The 16,838-nt window shown below is 34.7% G+C and overlaps 1 protein-coding gene across 1 annotated transcript in view; it reads left to right on the top strand.

The window, feature by feature from the left end:
- Positions 1–16,838, top strand: part of UBR1 (ubiquitin protein ligase E3 component n-recognin 1) — a 152,827-nt gene that overhangs the window by 72,835 nt on the left and 63,154 nt on the right. The window contains exons 20-29 of the mRNA XM_052646203.1: positions 757–820; positions 3,530–3,654; positions 6,186–6,238; positions 7,294–7,396; positions 8,499–8,547; positions 8,934–9,088; positions 10,850–10,949; positions 12,637–12,746; positions 15,690–15,776; positions 16,636–16,817. Coding sequence (XP_052502163.1) covers positions 757–820; positions 3,530–3,654; positions 6,186–6,238; positions 7,294–7,396; positions 8,499–8,547; positions 8,934–9,088; positions 10,850–10,949; positions 12,637–12,746; positions 15,690–15,776; positions 16,636–16,817 — 1,028 coding nt within the window. The remainder of the gene's footprint in view (positions 1–756; positions 821–3,529; positions 3,655–6,185; positions 6,239–7,293; positions 7,397–8,498; positions 8,548–8,933; positions 9,089–10,849; positions 10,950–12,636; positions 12,747–15,689; positions 15,777–16,635; positions 16,818–16,838) is intronic.

Below are 16,838 nucleotides of genomic sequence, written 5' to 3'. Positions count from 1 at the left end.
AAGCTAATTTTTAGTCATGTTTTTATACTCAGTGAAAATGAGTATCTAATTTACTATAGTATTTAAGTAACAGGTGTTTTAAGGTGGGGTGCACTCACCATAGCTGTTGGTTACATATTTGTAGCCACTGTCTCACCAACCCTGATAAGAAGGAAGCCATAGTACAGGGAAAGTTAAAGGTTAGAATTCTTTTTCTGACTGAAGGCTTGATGGGTAATAAGGATAATAAAAACAGTAATAATATTTAGCAATTGTTATTGAGTTTTTCGGAGAAGGCAATGGCACACCACTTCAGTACTCTTGCCTGGAAAATCCCATGGATGGAGGAGCCTGGTAGGCCGTACGTAGTCCATGGGGTCGCTAAGAGTCGGACTCGACTGAGTGACTTCACTTTCACTTTTTCACTTCCATGCATTGGAGAAGGCAGTGGCAGCCCACTCCAGTGTTCTTGCCTGGAGAATCCCAGGGATGGGGGAGCCTGGTGGGCTGCTGTCTGTGGGGTCCCACAGATTTCGACACAACTGAAGCAGCATAGCAGCAGCAGCAGCAGCATTGAGTTCTTATTAGATGCCGAGTATTGTGACCTTGTAGAACTTGAAGTCAACAAAAGGGAATTATTCATCTCATAATTCTCTGTTGAAAATACTGAAAGAAAATACTGGATTGGCTGGACTGTCAGTCTGATCCTGAAAAAAATTTGTTTTATGGCAGCTTTTGGTTCTTACGTAACTAATTTTTTCTTTTATAATTCTACAGGATTTGGTTAAGCAGTATAATACCTTAATAGAAGAAATGCTTCAAGTCCTCATCTATATCGTGGGTAAGAGTAAAAGATGTTTTGAAACAGAGCATGAGTTACTTTATAGAGAGAACATTAGTAAGAACTCTAACTTACTTTGTTCTTCTCCAAATATAGCAGAGAATATTAGAGATTGATGTGACTAATGTGATTGATATGTTTAGAAATTCACCTTTAGAAAAGCACAGCTATTACATCTTCACTTTCCAATACCTGATTTGTTAATTGTTTGGACTTGTTTGTAGAGGTCTGGAAAATAATTATCCTAGTTAGAAACATAGATGTAAAATAAGTATATGCTAGGTGCTAAAAATTTTATATATAAATGTAAAATTTCAATGTAACATGCATCTAAGTAAGATGTATTTTCATCCAGTTCTGTGAAGTTACTTTGTGCCCATATTGGCCTTACTTCTGCTTTTATATGTTATATATTATAGTCTCTTGATTTTACCAGCTGTGTAAAAGTTCTTAACTTCTTATCTGGCTCTTGTTTCTTACTTTACTGTAGGAGACACTGCTTTGTATTAATAGTTCCTGGTAAGGATTCTAGCCATTAGCCATATCTGAAAACATGGGTATATTTTACTTGCTGTTTTAGCCAAATCTGAAAACATGGGTATATTTTACTTGCTGTTTGTCAGGAGCTAGTTGCTAGACTAGCTGCTTGTCTCAGCAGAAAGTGTGGTAAACCTTCATTGCCATGTGAGATGTAAATCTTCCAGGCACCAACTCTTCTGAAATAATTCCAGAGTATTCTGTAGGAAATTTCTGGAAAAAATGGACAAGTTAAAAATGTGCGAAATATTTTTAAGTTGATGATATACTTTATTAGATTACAAAACTTGGAAATTCTTGTGTTTGTTCTTGGAATAACAAGAAGAATTTCTGCTACTGCATATTAATACCATATATTAGAATTGTCAATAGGTTTTGGTATTTTATATTTTCACTATTTTACTATTGCTATTATATTGCTGTTATTTTGTTTACCTAAATTCATTGGATATTTCCTTCTATGTCATTTTATTTTTAGTTAATACTTGCTACATTTCTAAGTTTATTACTTTTAAGAGCTATCATTTTTTTAAAAATGTATGTATGTGTAAAATCTCTGATAATATTACAGAGAAAACATCAATAAGTGTAAAAGATTTGGATTAGGAATCATAAGATCTAGTCTTGACCTTGCTATAAACTAACAAGAGCTAGTCTTGACCTTGCTATAAACTATCAAGAGCATGCCATTTACATTTTCAGGGGCGCAAAGTCTTGATTTGTAAAGTGTAAAAGTAATCTGTGTGATCTCTAAGATTCTTTCTAGCATGAAACTTACAGAGGGAACTGTTATGGTGAAAAAATGAAAATTACAATGTATTTAAATAGTAATAAATCTGTTGCAAGTGAATTAAATTAACAGAATGTCATTGTTTTGCTGATTTGTAGAATTCAGATCTCTTAGACAAAAAAAAAAAAGAATTCCTGTCCTTGTACTCTAATTACCCTCTTATAGCTATCACAAGACTTTGTACACATGTAGTATTGAAAATCAATATTGATTTTCAGTAAGTATTATTCAATACTGTGACATAAGATCAAATATATCAAGCCTTCTTGAGGCATTGGGAATTAGATGGTGTTGACACCAGTAACATTCCCATAGTTAAAATTAGCTATTTTCTCTCTCCATCTGGCAGTTTATTGAGATAAAAAATAGAAATCTGATCATGTGGGCCTGCTGGCAATAGCATCCATTCCTGACACACATTACTGTTTTGTCATTTAGCCTATAGAGACATTTTTAAGTATTTTGTCTTTTAGTTTTCACTTTGTTCTTTCATAAATAATAAGTAGAGACAGACTTGAGGAAGATCTTGAAAGAGAAGCTGTTGTTTCAGGATCCTTTGTTGCTGTTGTTCAGTCGCTTAGTTGTGTCTGACTCTTTGTGACCTCATGGGCTGCAGCAAGCCAGACTTCGCTGTCCGTCACCATCTCTTGGAGCTTGCTCAAACTCATGTCCATTGAGTCGGTGATGCCATCCAACCATCTTGTCCTCTGTCATCCCCTTCTCCTCCTGCCTTCAATACTTACCAGCATTAGAGTCTTTTCCAATGAGTGAGTTCTTTGCATCAGGTGGCCAAAGTATTGGAGCTTCAGCTTCAGCCTCAGGCCTTCCAATGAATATTCAAGGTTGAATTCCTTTAGGATTGACTGGATTTCCTTGCTGTCCTAGGGACTCTCAAGAGTCTTCTCCAACACCGCAGTTAGAAAGCATCAATTCTTCAGTGCTCAGCCTTCTTTATGGTCCATCTCTCACATCCATAGCTTTGACTATACAGATCTTTGTTGGCAAATTGATATCTTTGCTTTTTAATATGCTGTCTGGGTTTGTTATAGCTTTTCTTCCAAGGAGTAAGCATCTTTTAATTTCATGTTGTCCCATGATGGCCACTGCCCTCTTTTTTGTTTTTTTTGATTAATAATACATGCTTATTTAATTGAGGGGCTTTGTTTATAATATTTGAGTGTGTGTATTTAAGTTAAGATATGCCCTGTGTTACTTAGATCTCTGTATTTTTCTTCCTCTTTCAGCATATAGAGTGTTGTTCAGGTTTAGAAACATGTTCAAATAACTTTTGGTCACTCTCTCATAGATTTGATTTAATGCAGTGTTCTTGATTTACATGGAAAGCAATTAACTCTTACTTTTTCTTTTCATTTTTGTATTAGGAGAGCGTTACGTACCTGGAGTGGGAAATGTGACCAAAGAAGAGGTCACAATGAGAGAAATTATTCACTTGCTTTGTATTGAACCCATGCCACACAGTGCCATTGCCAAAAATTTACCTGAGAATGTAAGTCCAGTTTTGTTTTTTTAACTCCATTCACATCAAAATGGGATAGTTTTTCTTTTTCTCTAATTGGAAGCTCTTGAAGTTTTAGGAAAATCTATTTTGATTATCAGATATAAAACTCTCACCATTAATTTTTTGGCGGTATAAACCTTAATTCTGGGCTTTGGGGCTTTAGGAAACATTTTAAAGATAGTCTGGCTATTTAGAAAACACCATAGAGCAATAAACTCTTTAATTTTTTTACTTTAACATAAATTTTCTCCAGAGGAAAAGAGAACTTTGTGAAATACTGAAACTATTTGGGTGGTGTGTTACTCTGGGTCTTCTGAGAAGCAGATGTCAAGACAAAACATTTAAGGTTTTAGTAGAAATAGTGACTGTGAGAGGATTGATGAGGGAGCTGGGAAAGGCTGGGGGAGCCATCAAACTGTAGTGCAAGTCTGATCCCAGATGAAGAAAGAAGGAAAGAAGGTAGGAGTGTCCTGGACTGCTGGGTAGTCTAATCAAGGTTTGGTGCCTTCCCATGCCTCCCTGAGTGAGCCTGCATTAGTGTCTCTGTTCCTCTAACTAGAGGTCTGCAGGGTGCATTCTCATAGCCGTCCCAGGCGATATTTACATTCAGTATTGTTGACATTTAAGCAGTAATCCTAAAGATTATAAGTCATATTTTTTAACACATATTTTTAAATTATGCATTAGAACAAATATTCTTATAAGAGGTTAAACTTACCTTTACTATCAAGGCTTCCAGAGAAGTAGAATAGAAATAAGCCTTGACTCTTGGTCATTTTTCTTGTTAAATATCCATAGTGCTTTTCTAGTTTCATAACTGATTCTCGGACTTTAACCATGTCACCTTCATAATTTCTGCACATCTGTCTACCAATTTTAGAAATTACTAATACATTTTAAAATTAACTTACATTTTTCCTTAGCATCTTTCTAAGCAACAATACAATGAAATAGTAGGTTTGACATTCTAGATTAATTTTTTCTTAATACATTTAAGATAAATGAATAACTGTGCAAAACTTTAAGGATATATAACTGTGCCACCTAAAAACAATTTCACATACCATCAGTTCAGTCACTCAGTCGTGTCCAACTCTTTGGGACCCCATGGACTGCAGCATGCCAGGCCTCCCTGTCCATCACCAACTCCCGGAGCTTACCCAAACTCATGTTCATTGAGTTAGTGATGCCATCCAACCATCTCATCCTCTGTCGTCCCCTTCTCCCGCCTTCAGTCTTTCCCAGCATCAGGGTCTTTTCCAGTGAGTCAACTCTTTGCATCAGGTAGCCAAAGTATTGGAGTTTCAACTTCAACATCAGTCCTTCCAATGAATATCCAGGACTGATTTCCTTTAGGATGGACTGGTTGGATCTCCTTGCAGTCCAAGGGACTCTCAAGAGTCTTCTCCAATACCACAGTTCAAAAGCATCAGTTCTTCAGTGCTCAGCTTTCTTTATAGTCCAATTCTCACATCCATACATGACTGCTGGAAAAACCATAGCTTTTACTAGATGGACCCTTGTTGGCAAAGTAATGTCTCTGCTTTTGAATATGCTATCTAGGTTGGTCATACCTTTTCTTCCAAGGAACAAGCGTCTTTTAATTTCATGGCTGCAGTCACCATGTGCAGTGATTTGGGATCCAAAAAAAAAAAACATATCATATTTAAATAAATACATACAAAAAATAAATAAATAAATACCAAAAAAATACATACCATATTTTTCAAAAAAATAGCAAGCTTTAATGTATACCCTTACTTTTCACTGCTTTCAAGTACTTTTTAAAAGGAGGCTAAATTTCTTAATTTTTGCAGGACTATAGGAACCTATGAGCTTGCTTTAGTATATTGACTAAGTCCTTATCCTGATTTTAAATGACTTCATTTAAAGAAAAAAAAAGAAGATTCCTTGTTGGGACTTCCTGGTAGTCCAATGTTTAGGACTCTGCCTTTCCACTGGAGGGGACGTGGGTTCAATTCCTGGTTGAGGAACTAAGATCCCACGTGGGATGTAGCTTGACCAAAAAGAAAAAGAAAAATTTTTTGTTAAAGGAAAAATTCAAGCCAATTTAAAAAAAAAAATTATAATTGCAAAAGCAAGAATATATTTGGACATCTATATATGTGTTTTACAATAGATCCTATTTATTTTGTTACCTTGGTTTTAAGGATTAGTTCAACATGGACGTTTGCTTAAATGATGTGGGTGAATAACATACTAGATTTAAAAAATAACAGTTTCTTCGAATTATTTGTTGTATGTGTATACATATATGAGGACAAATTTAGATTAAATTTCTTCTTTAAGCAGTATATACAGGCGTCTTACCTCTGCTAAGAAATCCATCCCTCAACACTAATAGGTTTTAGACCTAATTTTTAAATATTGGAAATTGATCTTATTTTGAATTATTTTTAAAATACTCAGAAATGCTTTGAAAGGGTATTTCGGTTCACAGTAAAAGAAAACAAAGTCATTATGTGAAGGTAAAAATGACAAAAATATTGTTTCTACAGGAAAATAATGAAACTGGCTTAGAGAGTGTCATAAACAAAGTGGCTACATTTAAGTAAGTACTTAATATTTATGCTTATTCTGAAAGGTACGTCAATCTTTGTCTTATAATTTGAATTATTGTAGAAGTTCTGAAGTTCTTTCCTGAACTCCTAAAAACAAAACTCAAGTATAGACAGAAAGGGTGAGATCTAGGGGTACACTATAGGCACTTAGTACCTGTATGCTGAAGAAGTGAGTATTTTTTGGCAAATCAATGAGAAATATCCACTTTTTATGTTAGGTGACTTAATAACTAAACAAACCTTTCTGATAGTCTCCCATCAATTTTAAGCCATGACTTCATTTATTCTATTAAATTTTCATTTTGTATACTAATTTAAAATTTTTCTCTGCTAGGATTAAAATATTTTGCAATCGTTTGATTCTTTGAGATGTGTAAAATGGAAATAAGATTTTAAAAGGTTAATTCTTGAAATTAAAATAATTGATACTAGTAGTGAATTTCTACTTGTTATTGTCATGAATTCATAGATAAATTGCTAGTGTCAAATACCTTTAAAAATAGAATATAGCTTTTTTATGCTCTAATATATTCAGTAAGATATTTCACTTACTTTGATAGAGAGCAAAAGCTGTTTAATGTGCAATATACACCTTTTGGCTTTACTATTTTTCCTTATAGTTCTCTATAGTGTAGTCACTATTTTATTTGCATTTACAATTTCCTAAGGACATGATATCTTAACTACTATTTTAGATTTTGGCTTAGACAATGTAGGCTTTAGTTGAATAGGCAATGTTAGGTTTCAGAGGCTAAAAACAAAGTCTTAGGAATTTAAGTAGGGCACGGGATCAGATCAAACTTTTTCATATTTGTTTAAATTTCATAATTATGAGACACAACTATTACCAGGACTTTGAGCTTATAGTGTTAAATTTGTTAGTTTATTTTCATGAAATGAAATTTGTCAGTCAGTTTAAGCAAGCTGAATGAGATATGATTGTTTTCTTTCTCTTGATTTTAAGATTAATTTTTAGATTCTTACTTTATGTTACTCTATACTTCAAGGGCAGTGCAGTTCACCTCTGTATTTTCTGTCTTTTTAGGAAACCAGGTGTATCAGGCCATGGAGTTTATGAACTGAAGGATGAATCACTGAAAGACTTTAATATGTACTTTTATCATTACTCCAAAACACAGCATAGCAAGGTATGAAAAGTTACCCTTTTCAGTAAATAAACCGAAAGGCTTTCCAGCTCCATAGACAATTCCCTGGTTTTTCTGTAGTTTCATACTGGTTTTCATTACTAGAGGGCATTATCTTACCCAATAAATTAAAATTGAATCAATAATATTATCTAGTATGTAGTCACTGTTCAAATTTTTCTGATTATACCAGAAATATTCTTTATAATTATGTTGGGGTAAGAGGATTCAATCAAAGATCATGCACTTCATTTGCTGTCATGTTTCTATAATCTCCTTTAATTGGGAATACTCTTTTTGCCTTTTTTTGTTTTTCATAACATTCACATTTCTGTTAATGTCAACTAGTATAGGCTAGTAGTCTTTTAGAATATCCAATATTCTGAAGTGAAGTGAAGTTGCTCAGTCGTGTCCGACTCTTTGCGACCCCATGGACTGTAGCCTACCAGGCTCCTCTGTGCATGGAATTTTCCAGGCAATAGTACTGGAGTGGATTGCCATTTCCTTCTCCAGCAGATCTTCCCGACCCAGGGATCAAACCCAGGTCTCCCGCACTGTAGACAGATGCTTTACCGTCTGAGCCACTCTGGATATGTCTTAATTTTATTCCCATGAGTAGATTCAAATTAAGCATTTTGGAGCAAGAATACTACATAGGTGACATATTGTATCTCATCAGTAGACGCATAATGTCTGTTTGTCCTATTAAGGATGGTGTTAAGTTAGATCACTTAGTTAAGGTGATGAGTGATGTTAAGTTAGATCATTCAGTTAAGTTTGATGTCTGGCTTTGTTGTTATAAAATGAATAAGTTCCAGTTTTTAGTACAATGCCCTGTATATAATAGACACTAGGTAAATATTGTTGACTGAAAGAAATGGGGAACTAAATTAATGATGAGGATTATTACCATCTATTTTGCAGTGACCTTCCCTAGGACAATGATTTTGTTTCTGGAATAAGGTAGCATTTGAATACATATTTCAGTATGTAAAGTATTTTGGTAGGTTTCCTGCCTCCTTCAGAGTACTCCATTTGTTTCATGCTTGTCAGGTGTTATATTTTAAGATAGGCCTTTTTTTTTTTTTTTTTTTAATATATTTAGGCTGAACATATGCAGAAGAAAAGGAGAAAACAGGAAAACAAAGATGAAGGTAAAAAGTGAGATTCTAAGTTGACTGACTTTGTATTCTGATTTTGTAGCAGCAAAGCATATAGTGTTTTGCTTTTGTTGTTTTTTTAAGTGAGCAACTAATGGAATGCAAAGAACCCTTTGTTTCTTGTTGACACATTAAGACATAGCGTACATCAGTGGTGATAGAATTTTAAATTTTAACAAATGGAGTTTATTTTGGGTGACTTACATAGTGACTCATATTTCCCATAGTATTGATGTTTTCAGTGCTTTAAAGATAACAAAGATCCTATGCTGTTTTGCATGTAGTATATGATACTGATATTTGAAATTTAACATGTCTGATAACCCAAATAAAATAGTAACTGTTTATCTCTTCTGACATTGATCTCCTACCCACCTTAGCATTACCACCACCACCACCTCCTGAATTCTGCCCTGCTTTCAGCAAAGCAGTTAACCTTCTCAATTGTGATATCATGATGTACATTCTCAGGACCATATTTGAGCGGGCAGTAGATCCAGATTCTAACTTGTGGACTGAAGGAATGCTCCAGATGGTATGTATATTGAAAATATTTTTTCTCTTTCAGATACTTTCTCTACTTCATAGAGGTCTTGAGGGCCTGGAGAAGATCCCTCGTCTACCTTTCTGACCTTCAGTTAGAACCACAGCTAGAGCACCTGAGACCTAAAAGCCATTGAGAACAGCTCAGATGTGGAGATTTCCTTGTGACACAGTCTCAGGCTTTTAGGATCCTTACTCTTGGGAATAATTTACATTAAAAAAAATAAAAGCAGAGGAGAAATGGAAAAGGCCTATTCCTGCTAATAATAAATTAGCATGTCATTATCATATCACAGTTAGTTTCCTATATTTTTTATTTCACATGTACTGTTTCATAGAGTTGTTTGAGACTTAGCTCATTAAATGGAAGCAACTGTTTTTTTCTCCATACTGTTATAGATAAGTTACTTAATAATATCACCTTTGGTAGCTGTTATTGGATATTTATTTAGCACCTGCCTGACTGAATTTCCTTGACTGTTTCTGATCTAGAGGCTATAAATGATGTCATACTCTATGTGTGTCTCACATATTTTCAATAACAGTGGTAAATAAATGCAGTAAAACTTTGAACCCATAGAGACATATTTGAAATCAAAAATTAAAATTTTTCTGTCTGCCTCCTAGCGCCCTATCTGAAAGGTTTGTGTCTTTTGGAAGTCATTCCACATTAGTGCATATAGGCCTAACACATGCTCAGTAGCTGCATATTCCATTATGGACATCTATGATGCATTTAACTATCTCCTGTTAATAGGCTTTTAGGTTGTTTTTAGGTCTTTGTATAACAAAGAACTGGAGAAGGAAATGGCAGCCCACTCTAGTGTTCTTGCCTGGAGAATCCCATGGACAGAGGAGTCTGGCGGGCTACAGTCCATGGGTCACAAGAGTCAGACATGATTTAGTGACTAAACCACCACCAAGCATAACAAAGAACACTTCCCAGGTGGCTCAGTGGTAAAGAATCTGCCTGCCAGTGCAGGAGATGTGGCTTTAGTCCCTGGAGGAGGAAATGGCAACCCACTCTAGTATTCTTGCTGAGAAGATTCCATTGACAGAAGAGCCTGGCAGGCTACAGTCCATGGGGTTTCCAAAGAGCTGGAGATGACTTAGCGACTAAACAACAGAATCCTACTCATGAGGGCACACACACACACATAATAAAGAACACTAAAATGAATGTTGTATAAATACCTTTGTATACTTAAATAAGTGAATCTATCACACTGATTCCTAGTTCTGGGTCTATACATTTACATTACTGATAGATACTGTCTAATTGGCTTCCAAAAACATACTGGTTTACTTTCCCATTATCAGCGTGATGAGAAATGCCTGCTTTCTAACACTTTTGTCACTCCTGTATTATAATAAGCTCTAAAATTTGCCATTTTAATAGGTGAAAAATAGATGATCTTGTTTGTTTCACTTACGTTTCTTTAAGTGAGGTTGAACGTTTTTTTTTGTTTTTTTTTTACTGTGCCATGCAGCTTGCAGGAACTTCCCTGACCAGGGATTTAACCCAGGCCAAAGCATTGGAAGCCTAGAATCTTAACCACTAGGCCACCAGGGAACTCCCAAGGTTGAACATTTTTCATATGTGTGTATATCATTTCTTTCTCTGTGAACTGCTTGTTCATAAACTTTGCACATTTTTTACCTATCAGATTGCTTACTTTTATACCTCTATTTAAAATACACTTACCTGAAGAAGCACAATTTTAAAGATCTTGTCCTATTTTCCTCTTTTCAGGCATTTCACATTCTAGCATTGGGCTTACTAGAAGAAAAGCAACAGCTTCAAAAATCTCCTGAAGAAGAAGTGATGTTTGACTTTTACCATAAGGCCTCAAGTATGTTTTAGTATCATTTTCAGCAGTTTCAGCTAATTGCCAATTTGTAATAGAAAGTTGAATTCTGATGGAGTTCTTTTCCCTCTTATTTATTTTTTTAATCTATTTTTTAATTGGAGGAAAATTGCTTTACAATGTTGTGTTGGTTTCTGCCCTACAGCAATGCAAATTAGCCATAATTATACATAAATCACCTCCCTCTTTAGTTTCTCTACCCTCCTCCCATCGCTCTGCTCTAGATCATCACAGAGTGCTGGTTGGGCAGCTTCTCACCAGCTATCTATTTTACACATGGTGGTGTACATATGTCTGTGCTACTTTCTTCATTTGCCTCACTCTCTCCTTTCCCCACTGTGGCCACAAGTCTGTTCTCTGTGTGCATCTCCATTCCTTCCCTGAAAATAGACTCATCAATACCATTTTTGTAGATTCCATATATATATATTAATATATGGTCTTTGTTTTTCTCTTTCTGACTTACTTCATTCTATATAATAGGCTCTAGGTTCATCCACCTCACTAGAACTGACTCAGATGTGTTCTTTTTTGTGGCTGAGTAATATTCCATTTTATATATGCACCACATCTTCCTTATCCATTCATCTGTCAATGAACATCTGTTGCTTACGTGTCCCACTGTAAATAGTGCTACTGTGAACATTAGGATACATGTGTCCTTTTCAGTTATGATTTTCTCAGGGTATATGCCCAGTGGTGGGGTTATTGGATCATATGATAGTTTTATTCCTAGTTTTCACTGTTCTCCGTAGTGGCTCTATCAATTTACATTCCCACCAACAGTGCAAGAGGGTTTCTGATAAAGTTTAGTTAGTCCTTAAGACAAAAAACTCTGAAATTGCTTTAATCTTTTCCTAGCATCTTTAGTCTTTAAAATTTTCAATAGTGCAAATCATGTTTTTTAATCCTCACAACAATCCTTTTACTGCACAATCTCATCCCCCTTTTGTGGGGGCTGCATACATTGAAGGTTTCTTACTTTCATTCCTTGTCACAGTATTATCAAATATATGCTGCTATATCAACCATAATATTCACAGTACCCATCTGTGAACGTTTTGATGTTTCTGAATTTAAAATGATTGCACAAGTCTGAGTGAATGATAATGTGTTTTGCATCGTTTTCAACCTGGAAGAACAGGATAGGTTTAGATTAGATTTTTATTAAATGCTACGTCATTAAGACAGTTTTTTCAGAGCACATTCTAGGAACATTTGATTTATAAAATCAATAAGAGAAAAGCATCTCATTTTCTATTTAAACACTTTTTTTTTTTTAGATTCTTGCATACAGCCTAAACCTATTCAGTTTATGGGTATGACAGCTCTCACTTCCATATTTTTGGGAGCTTTGGTTCTTAGTAAGTATTTTTACCAGACAGTGAGCAAAGTAGAGGAAAGGCAAGAGACAGATCACTAAGGGTAGTTTTCACTTTGCAGACCCAGTAGAAAATGTACAAGAGAGACCTAAAGTAATTCCACTTTTTCAAGTTATTTAATTTAGTATTTGGTACTTCCTGTGATTGCAGATTCTTCCATCGAAAAATTAATGTAGTTAAGGGATTGAGTCCAAACTTTATCAATTTGAATAACATTAACTATAAATTAAAATTTGTGTGTAATTATGAAGTACATGTTTATGATGTAGAATTTTTGTGTTTTAAAAAAGGATTGGGAAGTTCAGCCATGAATGCTCAGAATATACAAATGCTTTTGGAAAAACTCAAGGGGATTCCACAGTTAGAAGGCCAGAAGGACATGATTATGTGGATACTCCAGGTAAACCTAAAACTAAATGAATCATATCTTGGTTTAAATATTTAAGAATCCTCTGCATGCCTCTAAGATTAAATCATAGTATTTGCTAATTGTAAAATTATTTATTACTGATCTTCATGGTCACCTGTAATTTTTCATGTTAGTAATAATAATTTCCCTATGTTTTAGTGGAGGGGTCTTTTTAATAAATTAAAATTTATTTTATTAGTCAGTAAACATGTATTGTAAACCTGCTATGTGCCATGCTCATTTCTAGGCTCTGAAAAAGACAGATAAGGTGCTTGTTATCATGGAGTATACATTGAGGTACAGACAATAAGCAAGAAATATCAGGATAATTCAGTAGATGAGTAGGGGTAACTATACGGGTAATCAGAAAGGCTGGCTTTAGGTAGTAACTTGGCACTGAAGGACAGGGAGCCAGTCTTAGAGTAATCTGGGAAGGTACTCCAGATTGAGGAGAAAGCAATGCAGAAGCCCTGAGGTGGCCAGAGAGAAGGCTACGGTGACTAGGAACATAATGGAGGAGGTAGAGAAAGGTAAGCAGCAAAGTTAGAGGTGTTGCCAGGGGCCAGGTCATATAGGATCTTAGAGGTCAAGGGTAAATGGATTGTAGGGACAGGAATAAAAACAGGAACACCTTTAAAAGATGACTGCAGTAAACCTGGTGAGAAATGAGCCATGACATAGTCTAGGGGGCAGATGGCAAGAAGCTGGACTGATTCAGGTATAATGTGACAGAAGGAGCTATAGAACTTGCTGATAGATTTGATAGAAGGAATGAGAGAAATCAAAGATGACTTAATTTGGAGCTTGAACTGTTGAGTGGATGGCAGTACCTTTGGGGAGAAGTTGATGAGGCGTAGAGAGGTCAGAAATGTTACTTTAATGGAAAACCCTCCAAATGGAAACATGAAACCAAGGTTATGAAGTTTCTTCTCACTGTATTTATTAAAATATTTTTATGTTATCAGCTGGATATTATTTTGATAATTAGAATATAGAGTGGTTTTTGCCACATTTATATCAATTGGAGATCTTTGACTGCTTTGTAATTCAAGCAGTCTGTCCTTTTGATTACTTAATCAGAAATACTTCTTAAATAAGTGTGATGTAATTTGATACGTAACTCAAAGATAATGTTATTACCAAGATTTTTCTTGAAGTAGATTTCATGATAATTTAGTATTTTTCTTAAACTTACCAATATGATCATTTTAAAATATAAAACAAAAACAAAAGAAGTGAAATAGATAACTATTTTATAGATTTCATTCATATGTAGAATATTAAATTTGATGAAATTAAATAAATAAACGAATAGATCAAACCGAAACCAATCACATATGTACAGAGAACACAGTAGTGATTACCAGAAGGAAGGGAGTAAGGGGAGAGTGAAATGGGCAAAGGGAGTCAAACTGTATCATAATGGATGGAAACTAAGCTTTTGATGTGAGCATGCTGTAGTGTACAGAGATGTAGAAATACAACATTATGCACATGAAACTTATAAGCCAATGATAACCTCAATTAAAAGTGAACTGAACTATCATTAGTCCAATATTTATATCCTATGTAAATGGTATTATAAATTAGAGATCTGGCCCTGAAAGTTTATTTTTCTATTAATTTTTTCTATTTTTTCTATTAATTTTTCTATTACATACAAAGTTCATTGTCAAACTATATGAAAAGCACAAATGTCTGACCTTATAAACATTGGCTATTTTATTCAAATGGTTAATATAAAGTTTTGTTGTAAGTTTCTTGTGGGAGGTTTTCCCACATGAAACTGAGGCTCTTTCAAAATATAAATACTGTAAGTTTTATGGACGTGCTGTCTTATCTCTGAAATCTTAATATTTATTAATAAAAAGAATGAGATATCTCTTCCTGGGCACTGACTGTGGAGGTAGCCATCTCCTACTTGGCCTCATGGCCACTCTCATAAAGCCCAAGATTGTCAGAAAGAGGACCTGAGGACCAAGAAGTTCATCTGGCACCAGTCAGGCCAATATGTCAAAATTAAATGTAACTGGAGAAAACCAGAGGCACTGACAGTGGAATGCCAGAAGACTCAAGGGCCAGATAATGTTGGGAGCAACAGGGAAACAAAGCACATGCTACCCAGTGGCTTCTGAAAGTTCCTGGTCCATAACGTTGAGGAGCTTGAGGTGCCGCTGGTACGCAACAAATCTTACTGTACACCAAATCTAATTGTACAAACAAATCTGTCTCCTCCAAGAAGTGCAAAGCAGTTGTGGAGAGAACAGCCCAGCCGGCCACCTGAGACACCAATCCCTGTGCCAGGCTGTGCAGTGAAGACAACAAGTGCACAACACATGTGCATGTCGTGTCAATAAAACCGTACAACTCAGACGTGAAAAGAGCAAGATAGATCTGTATAAGCTACTTGCAAACACCCCTAAAGATAAATGAGTCAGTGAAAATGGAAAGTAGGAAACAACATATAATAGTAGGATCAGTTTTTATGAGACTATATATAAAGAAATATATATTCTAATTTTTTTTCTGCAAAGAAATGCTAATTATCTTTAAATTTAGTTGATCTGGGCGAGAGGGACTGGCATCAAGAAGAAAAGATTTCACTTTCCGTATTATATCTTTGTCTTTATGTCTTTGCACTAGCAATGTTATTTGAAATTAAAAAAAAAAAATTCCCCTAGAAAATAGAGGTATGCTTATCCTGCAGACTGATTCTGCTGATTTTTGCTATCTTCAGACTTCTTAGCTGAATTGCTACTTATTATGTATTTATATGTATGTGTGTATGCGTGTGTGTGAGTGTGTGCATAAACAGCTTAAGTCAAAGACATTTGGAAATGTGACAAAATCAGATGAGTGAATTTTTCTGTTCTGCTCAGTTTAACCAAACTTTAACCAAACTTTTTTTTTTAACATTTCATCTGTTTTTTACAGATGTTTGACACTGTGAAGCGATTAAGAGAAAAATCTTGTTTAATTGTAGCAACTACATCAGGATCAGATTCTATTAAGAATGATGAGGTAATAATATTATAATGACAGAAATATTCATCTCTGTATTTGAACCTCACTGGCATGAGGGAGCTGCTTCTGTTAGTTACAAGGAACCTATTTATTGAAAGGTATATAGGAAAAGCAGAGGAAATTGCTTTTCAGTGGAGCTCTGTTGAAAACTACCATATTTTATTAATTTTTGAAGTATTTTAATATCAGAAGTTGGAATGTCTTACAATCCATGCCTTCCTATTATTTAATCAGCAGCATTTGTAGTGGAACACAGGATTATGGTGTGTCTTAGATTCAATAAAATACAGCAATATTTAGGTTATGAATTTTTCCATAGTATAATGAATCAGGTTTTGAGGATTCCAGTCTTAAAATTGTTGAAATGTTTTTACTTGTGGTTATTAACTATCTTTTCTAAAAGAAAAACACTGCTCTTAAGTTAAAATAAGTAAAAAGATGCCAGTATATCTCAGTAATGTTGTTAAAATTCTCATTCTTAGCAGTGGGTCTAGGAGTAACACTTAGACATCACCAAGTTGATTTTAAATTGATTAAATGTCAGTTGTTAAATGGTTGACAGGTGATTCAGAATTACTATTTAACTTTGTTTTTTAATATACCTGCATTGACTATGAAAGGCAGTTTGTTAGATATTTAAGGTACTTGGCCTTTTAAGTTAAATTTTTTTTTAATGAGTTAAATTATTGAAGTAAACAAAAGAGCAGTTAGTTGTAGGATGTGATGAAGCCTGTGTGTTGATTTTAAGACATCAGATTGGATCTAGGTTTACTATAGGATATTTTTCCTAAGTGAACAGTATATGTAAATTTTAACAATGGATTTTACCTAATTTTTGTGATCTCTTAATACTCAGATTACTCATGATAAAGAAAAAGCAGAACGAAAAAGAAAAGCTGAAGCTGCTAGGCTGCATCGCCAGAAGATCATGGCTCAGATGTCTGCCTTACAGAAAAACTTCATTGAAACTCACAAACTCATGTATGACAGTACATCAGAGATGTCTGGGAAAGAAGACTCCATTATGGAAGAAGAGAGGTAAAACAAAGCAAAACCAAA

This window comes from Budorcas taxicolor, chromosome 10 (genome assembly GCF_023091745.1).
Source record: "Budorcas taxicolor isolate Tak-1 chromosome 10, Takin1.1, whole genome shotgun sequence".
In the NCBI taxonomy this organism is placed as follows: domain Eukaryota; kingdom Metazoa; phylum Chordata; class Mammalia; order Artiodactyla; family Bovidae; genus Budorcas; species Budorcas taxicolor.
Note: the sequence above shows the minus strand (reverse complement) of the source record. Positions and strands in the feature narration are given on the sequence as shown.